Genomic DNA, 15281 nt, shown 5'->3' with positions numbered 1-15281 from the left:
TAGTCAGACCACACCCATACGCAATTCAGCGCAATGACGCTGCAAGTTGGTTATTCTCCCTACCTACCATATATCTAAGCCACTTGAACCATCTAACAATAATTTATATCAATAATAGTAATAAATATGATGATGCCACTCTATTGTATTATTTTGTGCAAAAAGATTCAGTGCTCATATATGTGATGGAAAGAACAGATAAATAATATATGACTACTGCGATAGACTAAACTACACTTAATAATAATAATACTAATAATAAAGTTGACTTATATTACACATTAAATAACTGATGAGTTCCCAATATATTGGGAAGTAATGAAAATTTATCAACGTTAACCTTCATTATAGTGCAATGTTTTTGTTTTTCTTGACAGATGAATTTAATATTGATTGTACTAAAGATCTATACCGAAATTTGCTGTCTATATTTGAAATAGTCGTGTTGCCAACGCATGCGTGTTGCCATGTGCAGTTCTTTATGTTCTTCATTTGCAGTTTCCGTCAGGTAAGTTTATTAAATGCAAGATGGTTTGCGGGTAAGGCTCTCAGGTCACTTGGACAAGGGTCGAGGCCTAGATAAACCATCTGTGATGGTTTGACTTCATTGTGGTGAATTGCATGCATTCATAATTATATTCATTTGGATTTTGTCAGGTTCTGTTGTCTGGGTCGTAAAACTCAATTTTGAATATATAATAATAAAATGTACTAAACAATCAAAAGTGAAATAAACACGCTATTATACACATCAACTCTTTTGAAATATCTTGCGCACTATCTATACTTTCATGCAATGTCATGTCTCTATCGCACTCATGCATTCTCGCAAATCTGAACAAAACTGTATTCATAATACTTTTACAGGTCACGGCATTATGTCATATAGTGAATTAGGTTATGACCTTATGATCTTAACCTTACTAATAATGATTGGCATATGGTGTGATGCCAATGTCTTCAAATCTAGATATTTTACTTATTGATTCAGGAATGGTTATTTGATGATGAAAGAGCATCCAACAGCAGTCGCTCATAACAGGAAGCCAAATTACAATGGATATAATTATATAATTTAAATATAAATAATTAAATACTTTTAATTTTTTCAATGTCTTGACCCGAGTTTGACCTTTTTTTTTTCATTTGTGGATATGATTAAAAGATTGAGGAATATTTCAACACCTTCCTGTATAGCCTTTATTTTTATTTATGAAATATTAAAAAGACAAACCATTAATTTTTTATTATCCAATATAAATTGATCATTAGCAATTTTATGTTGTGTTTTTAGTGTACATTGAACTAAAAACTACTGTAATAGGGTGAAAGAATTAGATTGGAAAATTCAGGTTTGTAATATGTGGCGAAGAAAAGCCAAACCAGTCACTCGTCGCAAAAATCAATTTTGAGTTATTAAAACAGGGTTAAAGAATAAAATAAGAGCTATAAAATGGTAAAAAAATTATTCAAATCCGACATTTCCTTATGAAGTTACAAGCATTTAAGCATACAGCTGTTTAAAGAACAATATATGAGAAATCAGCCTTCAAAGTTTATGATTTCAGGCATTTCTCATGCAGAAACTATCATAAATCATTAAAAAGTGTTGTTTTAACATTGAAATTGGGAAAAATTACAGCACAGCATGATGTATAGATACATAAACCTTAGTTTAGTGAAATAAAATAAATTTTTAAAAATTTTACATTCTAGCATGTTTTTGCTATTTTCTCTGAAACACAATTTGCGACGAGTGACTAGTTTGGCTTGTCCTTGCCACATATAGTGATAATTTTAATTCATCTGTGGATGTTTTGAAGGAACAATCTCAAGTATGCATGCGTTTGAGCCCTGTTGCATTAAAGTGTACATTAAACTAATAAGTATTAACAGGATGTAAAAAATAGATTTGAAAATTCAGGTTTGTAATATAGTGATAATAAATTCGTCTGTTAATGGATTTTAAGGAACAATGCTTTTGGAGGCCAGCTGCATTAAACTGTACATTGAACGAATAAGTAATAATAGGATGTAAAAATTAGATAGGAAGATTTGTAATATAGTGATTTTAATTCATCTGTGGATGGTTTGAAGAAACAATCCAAGCGTGCATGTGTTGGAGTCCCTGCCATATTAAGCGGTAATAACATTTATTGATTGTGCATTTCCCTTTAAAGATCAAGTTTATGTTTCTCTTTTTTGTGTTGTACAATTATTATGAAATTTTTTTCCAGATTTAAAAAAATAGGCTTCAGATAGTTACATGAGTGTACTGCTGAAAAGGTCAAAATTACTCTAAACGTCGTCCATTATTGAGCAATGTGCTATCATACTTGTCAAATGAAATGAACTGTAATAAACCGTAACACAATTCATTTTTCAGAAAAATTACATTAACACAATCTATTTTACAACTGGCCGGAGGCACCTTTTGACCTAAATTTTATTAACGTTTTCCCCTTTCCTCCATTTACAAAAATAATTTTGAAAAATTGAGGGGTGGGCTTTGAGCGCTTGATTCAACCACTGCATCTGCTAAAATGATTGAGAATAAAATGCCTCCTAAACTTATGAATAGGCCATTTTATTGGATTTATTTTGAAACAGCGCTACCAACGTCTCGCAACTAACTGGGGACTTCCAGTGGCCTAGCCTGAGCATCTGGCTAGTTACAAATAAAGCACAGCGCAAAACCAACCAACCAAAAATGGTCTATATTGATCTTACTTTTTGCAGGGATTGTCGGATCTCTTTTTAGACTACCTTTGGAAGAAAATTGAGAACCCAAACACTTCACAAATCGTCAGGCAGGCAGCTGCATCATACGTGGCCAGCTTTTTATCCAGGGCAAAGTTTGTACCAATTGCGTGAGTAATTAAAGTTTTTTTAAACATATTTGTTTGCATCATTATCTGTGCATCATTAGCACAGATATTTTTCTAATGACACAATCAATCACAGTCATTCACAAAACATATTCAATCCTACAAATCATATTAGTTTATTACAAATAAGGATAAAAGAAAATTGAAATTGTAGGATCTGAGAGAATCTTATTAAGTTCCTGCTTCTTTGGTTTTAGCAACCACTCTGACGCTTTTTCACCGCTTGTCGGCATTGCGCTAACACCTTCGCACAGTGATCTCCATCTATCAAGTGGCTTTATTAGCGACAAGCTTTGGTGTATGACAATATATATATTTGCTAGAATTAGCAAATTGCAATCTTGATTGTCTTGTTTTTTTTTTTATAATGCAAGTGCTGTGTCTTTGTTTTAAAGCGCTGTGAGAACTGGCCTAGATGTGATGATATCATGGGTCCATCGTTACATTGACTGTCAGGATGGCAGCACAAGATCCTACGCAGACGTCAATCTTCATGGTACCTTCTATTCTGTTTGTCAGGTAAAGCTAAATCACCTATAAATTCTAAGGCATTTTAATGCCATTAAAGTTTGAAAACTTTAATAAAGCGGGGCACCGACTACGCCCGATGGTTGTCGGCCGCCTTGATTCTATGGAGAACATACAGTAATGCTACGACGCGTGCACAATGGATCATTTTTAATGACGATGCTTTCAGACTGCCACCGAGAATCAGTAGACAGAGTCGTGACGTCTTGCACTCACCGGGAGCTGAGTTGAATTCGTAGGCCAACGGCCGTACGACTGTCATACAACGTAGTGGGCTCCCTGATTTATTCATAATGTCACATTCTTCATAATTCGACATAATAAATATGAAAAGAAATGTAAAAATGTAGATTGGAAATTTTTATGTTTGCAATAAATTGTTAAATTTGCGGCTGCATTGAAGGAATTGAAATATGCATGTAGTGGAGACCAGCTGCATTAAAGGTTCTTGATAAAGGGTGTGGTTACCTTAAAAGTTTAAAGTAATTATGCAATTAAAATTTTAAAGAGTACAATAATAAATACTAACTTTTCTGCATGGAAAGCCTTAATTAAAAGTAGCAGGATGGTCAAGAGACCTGTAGCTAGAGCTTGAACTACTAAATGTAAATCAATCATTTTTTTGAGTGGAGTTTAGTGCTTAAGGTGTTTGCCTTCTAATCTCAGGCTTCTGGTGTAATTCCAAGTGTTCTTTAAATCTGTAATCTGTGGTAGCAGATTTTTTTTTTCTTAAAGTAAAATACATCTCCAAATAAAACTTGATAGAGACTTGGTTTAAGGTAGATTCACACCGAATGCGAATTCTGTTCATAGAACATTTTTAATTCGCGTCTTAGTACGCGCCTATATTCTTTACCTCTGATTTGATTTTCTTTTTTCGTTTTTTTTGTTAGCCATACGAACCAAATTCGGATTCGGTGTGAATTTACCTTTAAAACCATCGTCCATCCTTGCGTCGTACAACCATATCCAACTCTGGTCCCTGTGAGTGCTAGATGATGTAGCACCCTCTGTTGATTGTCGGTGGCAGTCTGAGCTGTTTGTCATTAAAAACCAATTCGTTGCGTGCGCGTCATGGCGTTGTGTTCTATGTAGAATTGTGTCGTGCCGACGACTGTTGGCCGCAGGAAGTACCTGGCTTTACTTGCTGTTGGGTACGAATGAAAAAAAATATATAAAAATATAAGAACGAAATTAAGGTTTATGTAATGTTGGGTCAATGCACTTTAATAACAGCATCTCGAACTAGGTGAAATTATTGATGATGAGGAGAAGGATTAATGATGAGTAATGATGATGAATGAAAGTGGTTGTAGGCAATGCATAACAAAACTAGCTCCACATTTTGTGCTTTCTACAAATATCTATAGAAGTATAGTAACAAAAAAAATGACAGAATGACAGAATCATCTATAATACCGCAAGAACATGATGAAGATGGATGAGAATAGATGAGTATTTAGCCTAATTTTAAACAAAGAAATTGATCGATTTAAAAGTTTTGATGGGAAATTTTGGAGACAACATGGCACATTCACCATATCACTGTAGCTCGTATTTTGGCTAGAAAGACTGAAAAGGAGTGATATCATTTTGGTGGAACGGCTGTTTATGTTCCACATTAGGAATTTTAATGTTTTTTTGTATTTTTTTTTTTATGATTGTGGTTTATTTTGCTTTATGTTTTAATTTTGTATTCTGTTAAGGCTAATAGGATCATTATTATTTTTCCTTTAAAATGTTTTCTTAAAATGAATCAAATATATTAAGTGCATAGGTTTTAAAAAAGTCTCATAATAATATTTATTTTATAATATTAATAATAATAATAATAATAATAATAATAATGATAATAATAATTAATATGCTGTATTTGGTTCTTTAGTATATAAACTAGACTAGACTAGATGAAATTCTACCAAGTAAATTAATAAGGTAATAATAATAATAATAGTAATAATAATAATAATAATATTAATATAATAATAATAATAATAATAATATTGAGTAAAAAAAAAATAATAGTAGTAATATCTGAATAATAATAATAATAGTAATAATAATAATATCTGAATAATAATGATAATAATAATAATAGTAATATTAAAAAATAATAATATTGAATAATAATAATAATAATAATAATAATAATAATAATAGTATCTGAATAATAATTAATAATCAATTTGCTGTGTAGTATATGAAATAATAATATATATTTGATACTATAAAATTAATATTTTTTTATAAAATTGTAAATACAGCTTTTATAGATTAGTTATTTTCTAATTATTTACTGTAGGCTTATACTTTTGATTGTATTGTATTATGCTTCTTTCATGTCTGTTTTCAATTTAGTAGGCTTATTTCTATATGTAAACTCAAGAAATTTTCAACTTTTCTTGCATTTTGAGTGTTTTATACCGAATAAATAAAAATAAGTAAATAAAATTATATCTGAATAATAATATAGTTCTCTTTTCTGCTCTTTTCTCTTTATTCCTGTTTCTTTAACACTGTTCTATTGTCTTTTAAAATCTCTATGTTGTTATAATTGCTTTTAAATTTCATTCAGTTATTTTCTTAGTTTAGTATCAAAAGGAATAAAATAGATTTAATAATCATTTTGTTTTTTGATTCTGTTCCTCCCACAGGCAATATTCTACACATTTGTTTTTCGACACAAAAACATCATTGAAAGTGAGAAGGGATTACTCTATGCAAGGAGCCTGAACTTGGAAAGAATTGTGACGTGCAGACTGAACCCACTAAAGGTCTGCCTACCAACAGTAGTCAATATGTTTGCAACAATTACCAGGTAATTAAGCTATGAATTTCTCATGGTGAGTTGGATGGCCAAGTAGTTTAAAGTCAGGGATGCCACAACCTACAGCAATAATATCAGCGCTGGTTCGAACGGCACGCTTGCCTATGGTTCTGGTAGTGGAACGAGTCTTCTCGGATAAAGATTATAAACCGTAGGCCCAGTGTACACAATTTGGCTTGTGTGCGCTTAAAAGAACATAGTTCATCTTTCGTGACGAGTAGGGGGTTACCTGGGTGTACTTTAAGAATCTTACAATTTTGTTAATAACAATTAATGTTAATAATATTAACATAATACTCATTTCATTCTGCAGAATCCACGAAATAGCATTCTGTTATACGGTTATTGAACGCAACAACAGGGCCATTATTCCAGTAGTGACACAGACCCAATGCGGAACATCAACTCAGCTGACGAATATGAACCCGCTAGATTCATTTTTTCCATTTGATCCTTACATCCTTCACATGTAAGTTATTTAATTTTTTTTTTATCAGTTCTATTGAAATAAGAAATTTAACCTGATATACTATAAGAGAACTTATACCCTTTTCACACTAAAAGAATATCTTTAAAATTTTAGTAGGTAACAACTTTGATCTTCCGAAATGTTTTCTTTGTTTTACATACACATCAATTTAAAATCTTGGGAGAATAGCAATAGGCCTTAGATATCTAATGTATCTTATTTATTCTTTTTTATTAAACTTTATTTACCGAGGGTAACCCAAAACAGCAGTTAGCTGACAATCGTGGTGCCCTTACAACAAAATACAACGCAAAGACAAAGTTAACAAATAAAAGGCCAATATACAACAATTTATTAAAATAGGCCTATTAAAATTCAATTAAACATAGTGTATTTTAAAGCATTATGTTCATTTATGTCTAAATATTTTTCTTTTGACATGAATTTTGATTAAGGTCTGCAACCTTGATAGAACCACTGTATCAACTATGGGAGGGCCAGCAGGTTGAAGACCAGCAGTCTTCTTCCGAGGTTAGTTTTTCGTATTATGTTTTACAATATAAACACATATTGAGGCCAACTCAGACAGCATTGTACAAAGCAGCTCGACATAATAGGCATGAATAGTCTTGGGTCATCATGAGATTATTAAACTTGTGATATCCTGATGTAGACTCGCCACCAACGAGAAAGTTTATTTAGAAATGGAATAAGCGACTTGTAAAAAACTGAATGCAGGTACCAGGATGCCAAAAAAATGACGTAATCTTATATTCTGCATTTGGATAAGTAGGTGGACCGGAAAAAAAATTTCAACCAATAACAATGTTCACATTTTCGGAGATACGAAACTGAGTCACTTGCATTGAGTAGTTATGTATGGCTAAAAAATAGTCCTCCCTAATAAAATGGACCTAAATTATTTAGAATAGATGCTAGTAAGACTGGTGTGGGCACTGGCAAAAACAATTAAGCTTTGGCTGGATGGAATACCATTACACACACAACATCGCTTTCTAGAAGGATGGCGCAGGCCCCTGGAGTCTAGTAGTAGTAGGCCTAGTAGAGGCTTGACTTATTTTGAAGTTCTTACTTAATATTACAGAACAACTCGACCTTTGGAATTCGCAACGCATCAAAATTACAACTCTTGCCCTGCCTGTTGGGGGATTGCTCTGCCGTCAAGAAAATCCTAGCGCTGCCACTCTGTAGAACTGTTTATTTATTATACAATATTTTCAGAAGGTAACTCTTACAGCACAAAGAGTACCTTCTGAAAATATTGTATAATAAATAAACAGTTCTACAAATAAAAGGTACATGATGTAGTATGCATCTTTAAGAATACAGTCGTTAGTGTTTTAATTATATCATCTTGATCACTACAAAGGCACAGACAAAACAGTTGGTGCCTGTTACACAAAGAAAGAAAGTACCGACAAGCTAATTTTTCCTAGTAGTGTATGTCTCTGTTAAAGCTTCTAGTGAGGGGAAAAAATTGTAAATATTCCTTTTTACTACTTTGGGAATGAGGGTCTGTGTTTAATAATAATAATAATAATAATAATAATAATAGTTGGGTTTGTAGAGCGCATCATTCGAAAAAGCCTCTATGCGCTTGGTGATTGAGCTCTTTGAGTTTGACATTTTGAAAAAAGTTTATGTTATTTTATGGAACTAAAAAACCTACTCCTTTAAGAGCATTAAGCATTTAGCAGTATGGTCATCAATAATTTTGGACTCCTGATGGTCTATTCCTACTCTTTTTCATGCTGAGAAAGAAATTGTTTTTGGTTATGAAAAGAATCCAGCTTTTTTACATGAGTTTTAAACCAACATATTTGATGCATCTTCATCACTAAGCTGCAAGCTCCAATATGGAAAATCCCTTTCATGTATAACTGTCAGAAAAAAATGTAAACGACATTCTTTTTTCTATATTTCCTCGATATTTCATCGAAAGTGATTCAATGTTTTTTTGTAATGTTACAGGATGAGGATAATAAGGAGGAGGAGTGTTACTCATTGTATGCAGATAAAGAGAGTCTGCTGCCGCTGGGCATCACACCAACCGCTGCCATGTGTGTCTCTCCAGGCTTCAGATCTGCATCATTTGGAACTTGAAGCAAATGCATGACATCGGTCAGATCACAAATCAATTATTGTGATCACATCGCAATGATTTTGATGTGTTCTATATGCACCTATTGCAGAGGAGAATGCAACAGTTGTGATTACATCACAATAATTTTGATATGAAACAATGTGTCTGGTATTCGTGTACTGTATTACAAAAGCAGATTATAACAGTTGTGGCTGCATCACAATGATTTTGATGAGGATAAAACAATTCTGTTGGGTATGCATGTATTGCTTATAGCAGAATGTAACAATTGTGATCGCATCACAATGATTTTTATCAGGATGAAACAGTTTTTGATAAAGATAAATTAATTGTGTTTGGGACACACATATGGCAGAGGAGAATGCAACAATTGTAACTGCATCACAATTATTGAGATCATGATAAAAATAATTGTGCTTGTGATACGCATATGGCAAAGGAGAATGCAGTGTAATTGTGATCGCATCACAATGATTTTATCCGGATAAAAATGTTATGCTTATAATGCAACAGATCACATCAGGATAAAACAATTAGTTCGGTGTGCATACATTTCAGAGCAGAAGCCAAAGATTGTGATTGCATAACAATGATTTTGATCATAATGATTTTGATCACAATAAATAATTGTGTTTGGTACAGGTATATGCATATGGCAATTGTGATCGTATCACAATTATTTTGATCATGATAAAGAAATTGTGTTTGGGATACACATGGGAGAGCAGCATGCCACAATTGCCATGCAATGATTGTGAATAATTATAATAATAATAATAATAATAATAATAATGATAATAATAATAATGTAGATTTGCTTAGCGCCGGTATCCATCAAACTAGATGCTCATGGTACTTGATATGTGGGCTAGGACTAGTTGTTACACTTTTCAATAACTTTCTCCCTCTAAGGGTCACTTCATGTCCTCAGCAGCTGGTAAACCAGCACACTTTCATATGTCCACGACAAGGGGCCGAGTGGACCAATACACCGAGGTAACCCCCTCTACTTGTCTTGAAATGCACATGAACATTCGGGTACACAGGCCTACCGTTTATAGTCATTATTCGAGAATACCTGCTCCACCACCAGAACTATATAAGAGCGACCCGGCTGCAAACCCGTCCCGATATTGTTGGCTATAGGCTACAATGCCCCTGTCTTAACCTGCCATTTGACTTGTTGAAGATGCATTGATTGTGGCGAGAATACAACTATTGCAGTTTTGAAATTAGTTCAAGTGATGAAGGTAAAGCTGTCAGTCAGAGTGTCTGAAATATTTTGGTGTGTACAGGCTCTGCTTACAGCCCATGGGTACTACCGTTAAAGCCCCTTTTTATTAAAATTTAAAAAATGTTTTAAGTGGTTCGGAAATGTTTTAGAATGTATTATGCTCAAAGAATTATAAAAGAAGTTTTTCTTTTTTAGTACGATGAATTGTGGCTAACAGGGGCTTGGCCTGTCCAAATGAAAATCTGGGTGCATCAATTTTGCTTATGTTGCATAAGATAGTGAAGTGAATAGTTGGTAATAATATTTTATTTAATAGTACAACTCAAGATGAAAGAGACATGGTGGATATCTATTGTTTACATCTCCTTTTAAATCTTAAAAAAGAGGTAACAGTTGTACTGTCAAAACATGAAGTAACATTTCTGCTCACAAGATTATGATTCTAAAATTCTAAGCAAAATACTTGATAGTTTGAAGAAAAATATTTTTTTATTTTTGGGTGTATAAAATTATCCAATACCATTTTAATAAAATAAGTATTAAATTTCTTTCCAACAGCAAGCAGAGTAGATGCCAATTATAAGATAGAATTAACTCTGTGGTGATCTATGATGTCTCTATTATAAGCCTATAGCAGCGGTGGGCATAAAACTTGGTCGGATGGCCAAAGTGAATTTTTGATGTACACTAATGGCTTATACAAACTTAGATGTTTCCAGTGTGCTTCCAAATACCTTAATATGGACTTTTATGCTCGGATTTAATCTTCCTTTTTAAAGATAATCAGTGTTGGGCCATAATAGACATGGGGATTTGAGCCAGATTTTTGGTGGGCTGCACATATAGGGTTTTAAAATTGTTTTCGCAGACGCAACAAAATCATCATGGGGATGTTACGTTGCCTGCGGGCCACATTTAATCCACTTGTGGCCTAGAGAGAAAGTGGATTTTTTGTTGTTATGTTTACAAGATTTTAATTTTGTAAAGATTGGTATAAGGAAATTTTTTATTTTATTTTCCTAATCAATGTAGAATTTTTTTCAAATTTCTGAAATAATAATAATAAAAAAATATGCTTGTTTAAAGGTAGTTGCCAAGCTGACTGTTATGCCGGCATAGTAAATTAAAATGTATTTATTTGTCATTAATTCTTTTATTTATTTACTCATTCAGTGATGATTCTAGCATGTTTCTCACAGCAAGCTGAATCTTGTCCTCATAAATGAGACTTGCATTCCTAAATTCAGCATCAGTGACAAAAAATGAAAATTTACTTTTTAATGTATTCTTCCTTTATACATTGTAGGCTTTAAAATGATGGGTCATTTACTGAAATTGACTTAATATATTTGCCAATTTTATGAGTGAAAAAAATTACCATGGTTTTTCTGTACTAAAATATACAATACTGCCTGCTAATTACTCGGTATGCTGGTTTTGAAATGGCAAGCCTCAAATATACAGCAAATGGTATATGAATTAGGCATCAATGTGATGGGTGCATATAGGTAAACCGATGAAGTACCAAGTTGATGTATAACAAAATGTGTGGCCCCAATGGCCCCCTTAGGCCTGCAGGGAGCCTGGTGCTTGGCCCCATGAGAGCCTAGGGGGGTTATTCCACGCTGCTGTTTCTGTATACCATTTCATAGTTACCATTGTTAGCACTGCTACAGTATTTGGATGATGAATAAAATCATTCACTCACTATATAAAAGATTCTAAATTATTATTTCATTCATATATTGTATATTGTGACACAGTGAAGCAGAAAAAACACCATAATTAGTGTCCACATTTCTTCTGATAAGTAAAGTATTTTGATACATCACTTTTATAGTTTGACATTGTGCAAACATTTAGGAATGGATCCCAAAAGACATTACAAATTTTGATTGCACAATATGAACAAGTAGATAAATAATGATAACATTGCTCAAAAATTGTATCAAGCAAAATGAAATGAAATGAGACAAAATGTTGCTGTTTTCAGTTGTATAAACATTTTGTTGAAGTGCTATGCTTGATATGATTATAACATCATATCATTATTATTTATCTGTTTGTTGGAAACAATGGCTGGATCTCGGTAGAGATACAAATTTGATATGCAACAGTTAAAATGTAAGTAATCAACAGGAAGTACTGTAAAACCAATGCTTTTGGACAACACTACTCCTTAATCAGTGGCGAGTGAGTTAGGGTCCAGATAGTATAGTGAAAAGTCCGGAAAGAATGGATAGGCTACATATTTCACTGATGAACTAATTTGCTATACAAATAACACACTTTTTTTACAATGGGTCTTCAATTACATCCAGCGTCTTGCTGGCTCTGTGCTGACCTGATGATGCATGACCAGGAAATAGTTCCTGGTATGACTATAAAGTCATGTTCCTAATTCAATTCCAATTCAAAGCATATACCTCTTTACCATGTGTCTGTTCCAGTCAGCAACTGCTATAATATTTATCATTATCAACTATTTAAATATTTGTATCCTCAATTAGTTTATTACATTTTATAGGGTTAATTAGGTTCATGTTTGATTATCGGTAATCAGGCAATATGACCTTAACCATGGAGAAAATAAAATAGAAGGAGTAACAGCAACTAAAGATCAAAGGTACAAACCTCCCCGCCGACAGCATCTGTTATCTCGTTAATGAAATAATTATCAGTATATTACGCAACACCTATTAGCTGCAAGTCGTGAAATACCGAGAATATCGCATGCGCAATAGAAGCAGACCGTGTTGAGTGACGTCAGGCATTTGACCCTTGGCTTCTTTCCTTTCTTGTAATAGCAGCGACCCGCGAACGACCACGAAGTCTAGATAACAATAATATATAATTTCCCTAACTGTTTTTAAATGCTAGAACATGGATTTATATGAATTAGAAGACGATTTGGATTACAAAATTCTAGAAGAATTGAGTGTAGTGGATGAAGCAGCAGAGGACCAAGAAAATGGTACTTATTTTTTTTTCTTACGTTGACGGGAAGTGTGTGGGGTGTCAAGCTGGATCATAAAGTGATCGCGGCGACGGTGTAGGCCTAGGCCTTGGCTTTTAGGCCAGGCCCAGGCCTAGCTTTGTCGATGGTGATGTTCACATACTTTGTAGGCTAGCTATTATTAATCCTTACAAATATCAACCAATACACAACTAATCAATTACTTTTTAATATTTCCCAAATCAAACCTAGGTCTAGGCTAGCCCAAATACATTATTAGGCTTAGCCAAGCTCTGGGCTAGGCCTAGGTAAATAATTTTAAACATCGTAGGCCTAAAAACAATTTGCGACGGCGTACAGCCGTTTCTAGGCCAAGCTTTGTCGACGGCGACGATCACATGATTTTGTGGGCTAGTTGTTATGCCATAAATATATCAGCAAATGTCGATTTCACACACAGAAATAAATACATTATTTTTTTGATTAACCCTATCCTCTAATTTAGAGTCTGAATAACCCATGGTATTAATTGTTTACAAAATCCTATTACTTTTTACATTATTTAAGGTGTTGTTGTAGCAGATATACAGCAAGATGCAACAAAGGATGTGACTGCCAATGACAAAGATTCAAGGAAAAAGAAAATGACTAACAAATCTCGGACCAAAAAAATAAGTAAGTAAAGTATTGTTTTTGTAAATTGTACACATAATGCGTTTATTATCTACACATAAAATGTTCATGGAAATCATTTGATATATTATTTTAAAGAAGTATAGCTTAGTTTCCTCCATGGTGTATCAGTTAAAATTGTGAAGTCAAATGGATAAGAAATCTAAAACCTTTACGTATATAAATTTTTTTTTATAACACAGATAAAATTCCTCCATGACAATAGCTGCATCATGTTTTTTTCAGCTTGTCCGTCTGTTTTGTGTTTTTATTGTGATAGACCATGGATAAGACAGTGATTACAATATTTAAATGGAAATTGTTTTTACTGTTTTGTGTTTTTATTGTGATAGACCATGAATAAAACATAGTGATTACAATATTTAAATGGTTTTATTGTGATAGACCATGGATAAGACAGTGATTACAATATTTAAATGGAAATTGTTTTTACTGTTTTGTGTTTTTATTGTGATAGACCATGAATAAAACATAGTGATTACAATATTTAAATGGAAATTGTTTTTACTTTTAGGTATAGATCGTCCAGCAGGAAAGTTCACGGAGGACAACATGTTGATGAAGGTAAAGGACTATGTCACATCTGCTTTCAAGTTATTGGTAGAGGACCCTGTCTACAACAATAAGCGGTATCCAATAGCAAAGCGTGTTATGTCATTGGTGAAGGAACTCGAGAAATGTTCAGAATCCGAAATTTATCAGAATTTCTGGGTGAATTGTGCTAAAATGATATGGCAAGTGATAATGGCTGGAAATGCGAAGAAATTGAAACCAGGGGCCGATGAGAAAATGTGTCAGGCATTTCATCAATATACCATTGCAAGTGTAGGTAGATGGGTCAGTCTGCTGGTTGAGTTGGAAATTGATGCAAAGGGCCACCATGTTAAGAGCATGAACCAATTTTTGCAAAGAACATTGTTAAGGTTAATTCTAGCTGACAAAAACAAGGTTGATGTTCCTGAATATAATGTGAAAGAATGTCCTGAGCTTGATAAGCACACGGAACAAGTTATAAGATATGTTTCTGGATATATACCGTACGTGTTAGTTAAACGATTCAAAAAGGGAAAAAGCCAAACAGCCAAGGTCTACTGTGAAGTGCTTTCACAATGGCAAGTTAAGAGCGATAGCGCAACACATACTTTCCTCAGTTACTCGAGGGAGTGGATCGATCGTCAAAATAGATCAGGATTATTCACAGTCAATGATGATGTGTTTCTATTTTTTCGAAATGTCGAATTTGAGACAAGGAAACATTTGACTGTAAATCAGCTTAGCTCAATGAGTGAAATCGATTATCTGGATGTGATGTTTCAGAAAGTTGTTGAAAATAAAATTATACAAACATACTGGTGTAAACTCACAAGAGAGAGTCTTGGTGATAATGCCTCAAAACAACTACTTGACATAATCATAAAGTATTGGATAAAAATAAGGGCTAATGCATCTGTCTCTTATACACATCTAGATGTGTATAAGAGACAGGCTTGACTCTGGTCCTGTACTCAATGGGCTATGGGATATTTACTGAATTACGATCTCTTAACATATTATCATTATT

General features: G+C 33.3%; 2 protein-coding genes across 4 annotated transcripts in view; both read left to right on the top strand.

Annotated features, from left to right (window-relative positions):
* Positions 1-9440, top strand: part of LOC117120743 (RNA polymerase I-specific transcription initiation factor RRN3-like) — a 42356-nt gene extending 32916 nt beyond the window's left edge. For all 3 annotated transcript variants that reach the window (XM_033265822.1, XM_033265821.1, XM_033265823.1), the window contains exons 11-17: positions 378-508; positions 2740-2870; positions 3284-3407; positions 6071-6234; positions 6557-6712; positions 7168-7243; positions 8705-9440. In XM_033265822.1, coding sequence (XP_033121713.1) covers positions 378-508; positions 2740-2870; positions 3284-3407; positions 6071-6234; positions 6557-6712; positions 7168-7243; positions 8705-8836 — 914 coding nt within the window. In that variant the 3' untranslated portion in view covers positions 8837-9440. The remainder of the gene's footprint in view (positions 1-377; positions 509-2739; positions 2871-3283; positions 3408-6070; positions 6235-6556; positions 6713-7167; positions 7244-8704) is intronic.
* Positions 9441-12687: 3247 nt separating this feature from the next.
* The window catches only part of LOC117120753, a 5914-nt gene continuing 3320 nt past the window's right edge, over positions 12688-15281 (top strand). The window contains exons 1-3 of the mRNA XM_033265833.1: positions 12688-13045; positions 13595-13702; positions 14235-15169. Of these exons, the coding sequence (XP_033121724.1) occupies positions 12955-13045; positions 13595-13702; positions 14235-15169 (1134 nt within the window). The 5' untranslated portion in view covers positions 12688-12954. The remainder of the gene's footprint in view (positions 13046-13594; positions 13703-14234; positions 15170-15281) is intronic.

Source organism: Anneissia japonica, unplaced genomic scaffold (assembly GCF_011630105.1).
Source record: "Anneissia japonica isolate Jap-2015-1 unplaced genomic scaffold, ASM1163010v1 scaffold69_len1423075_cov170, whole genome shotgun sequence".
NCBI classification, from domain to species: Eukaryota; Metazoa; Echinodermata; class Crinoidea; order Comatulida; family Comatulidae; genus Anneissia; species Anneissia japonica.
This window is presented reverse-complemented; position numbering and strand designations above follow the sequence as displayed.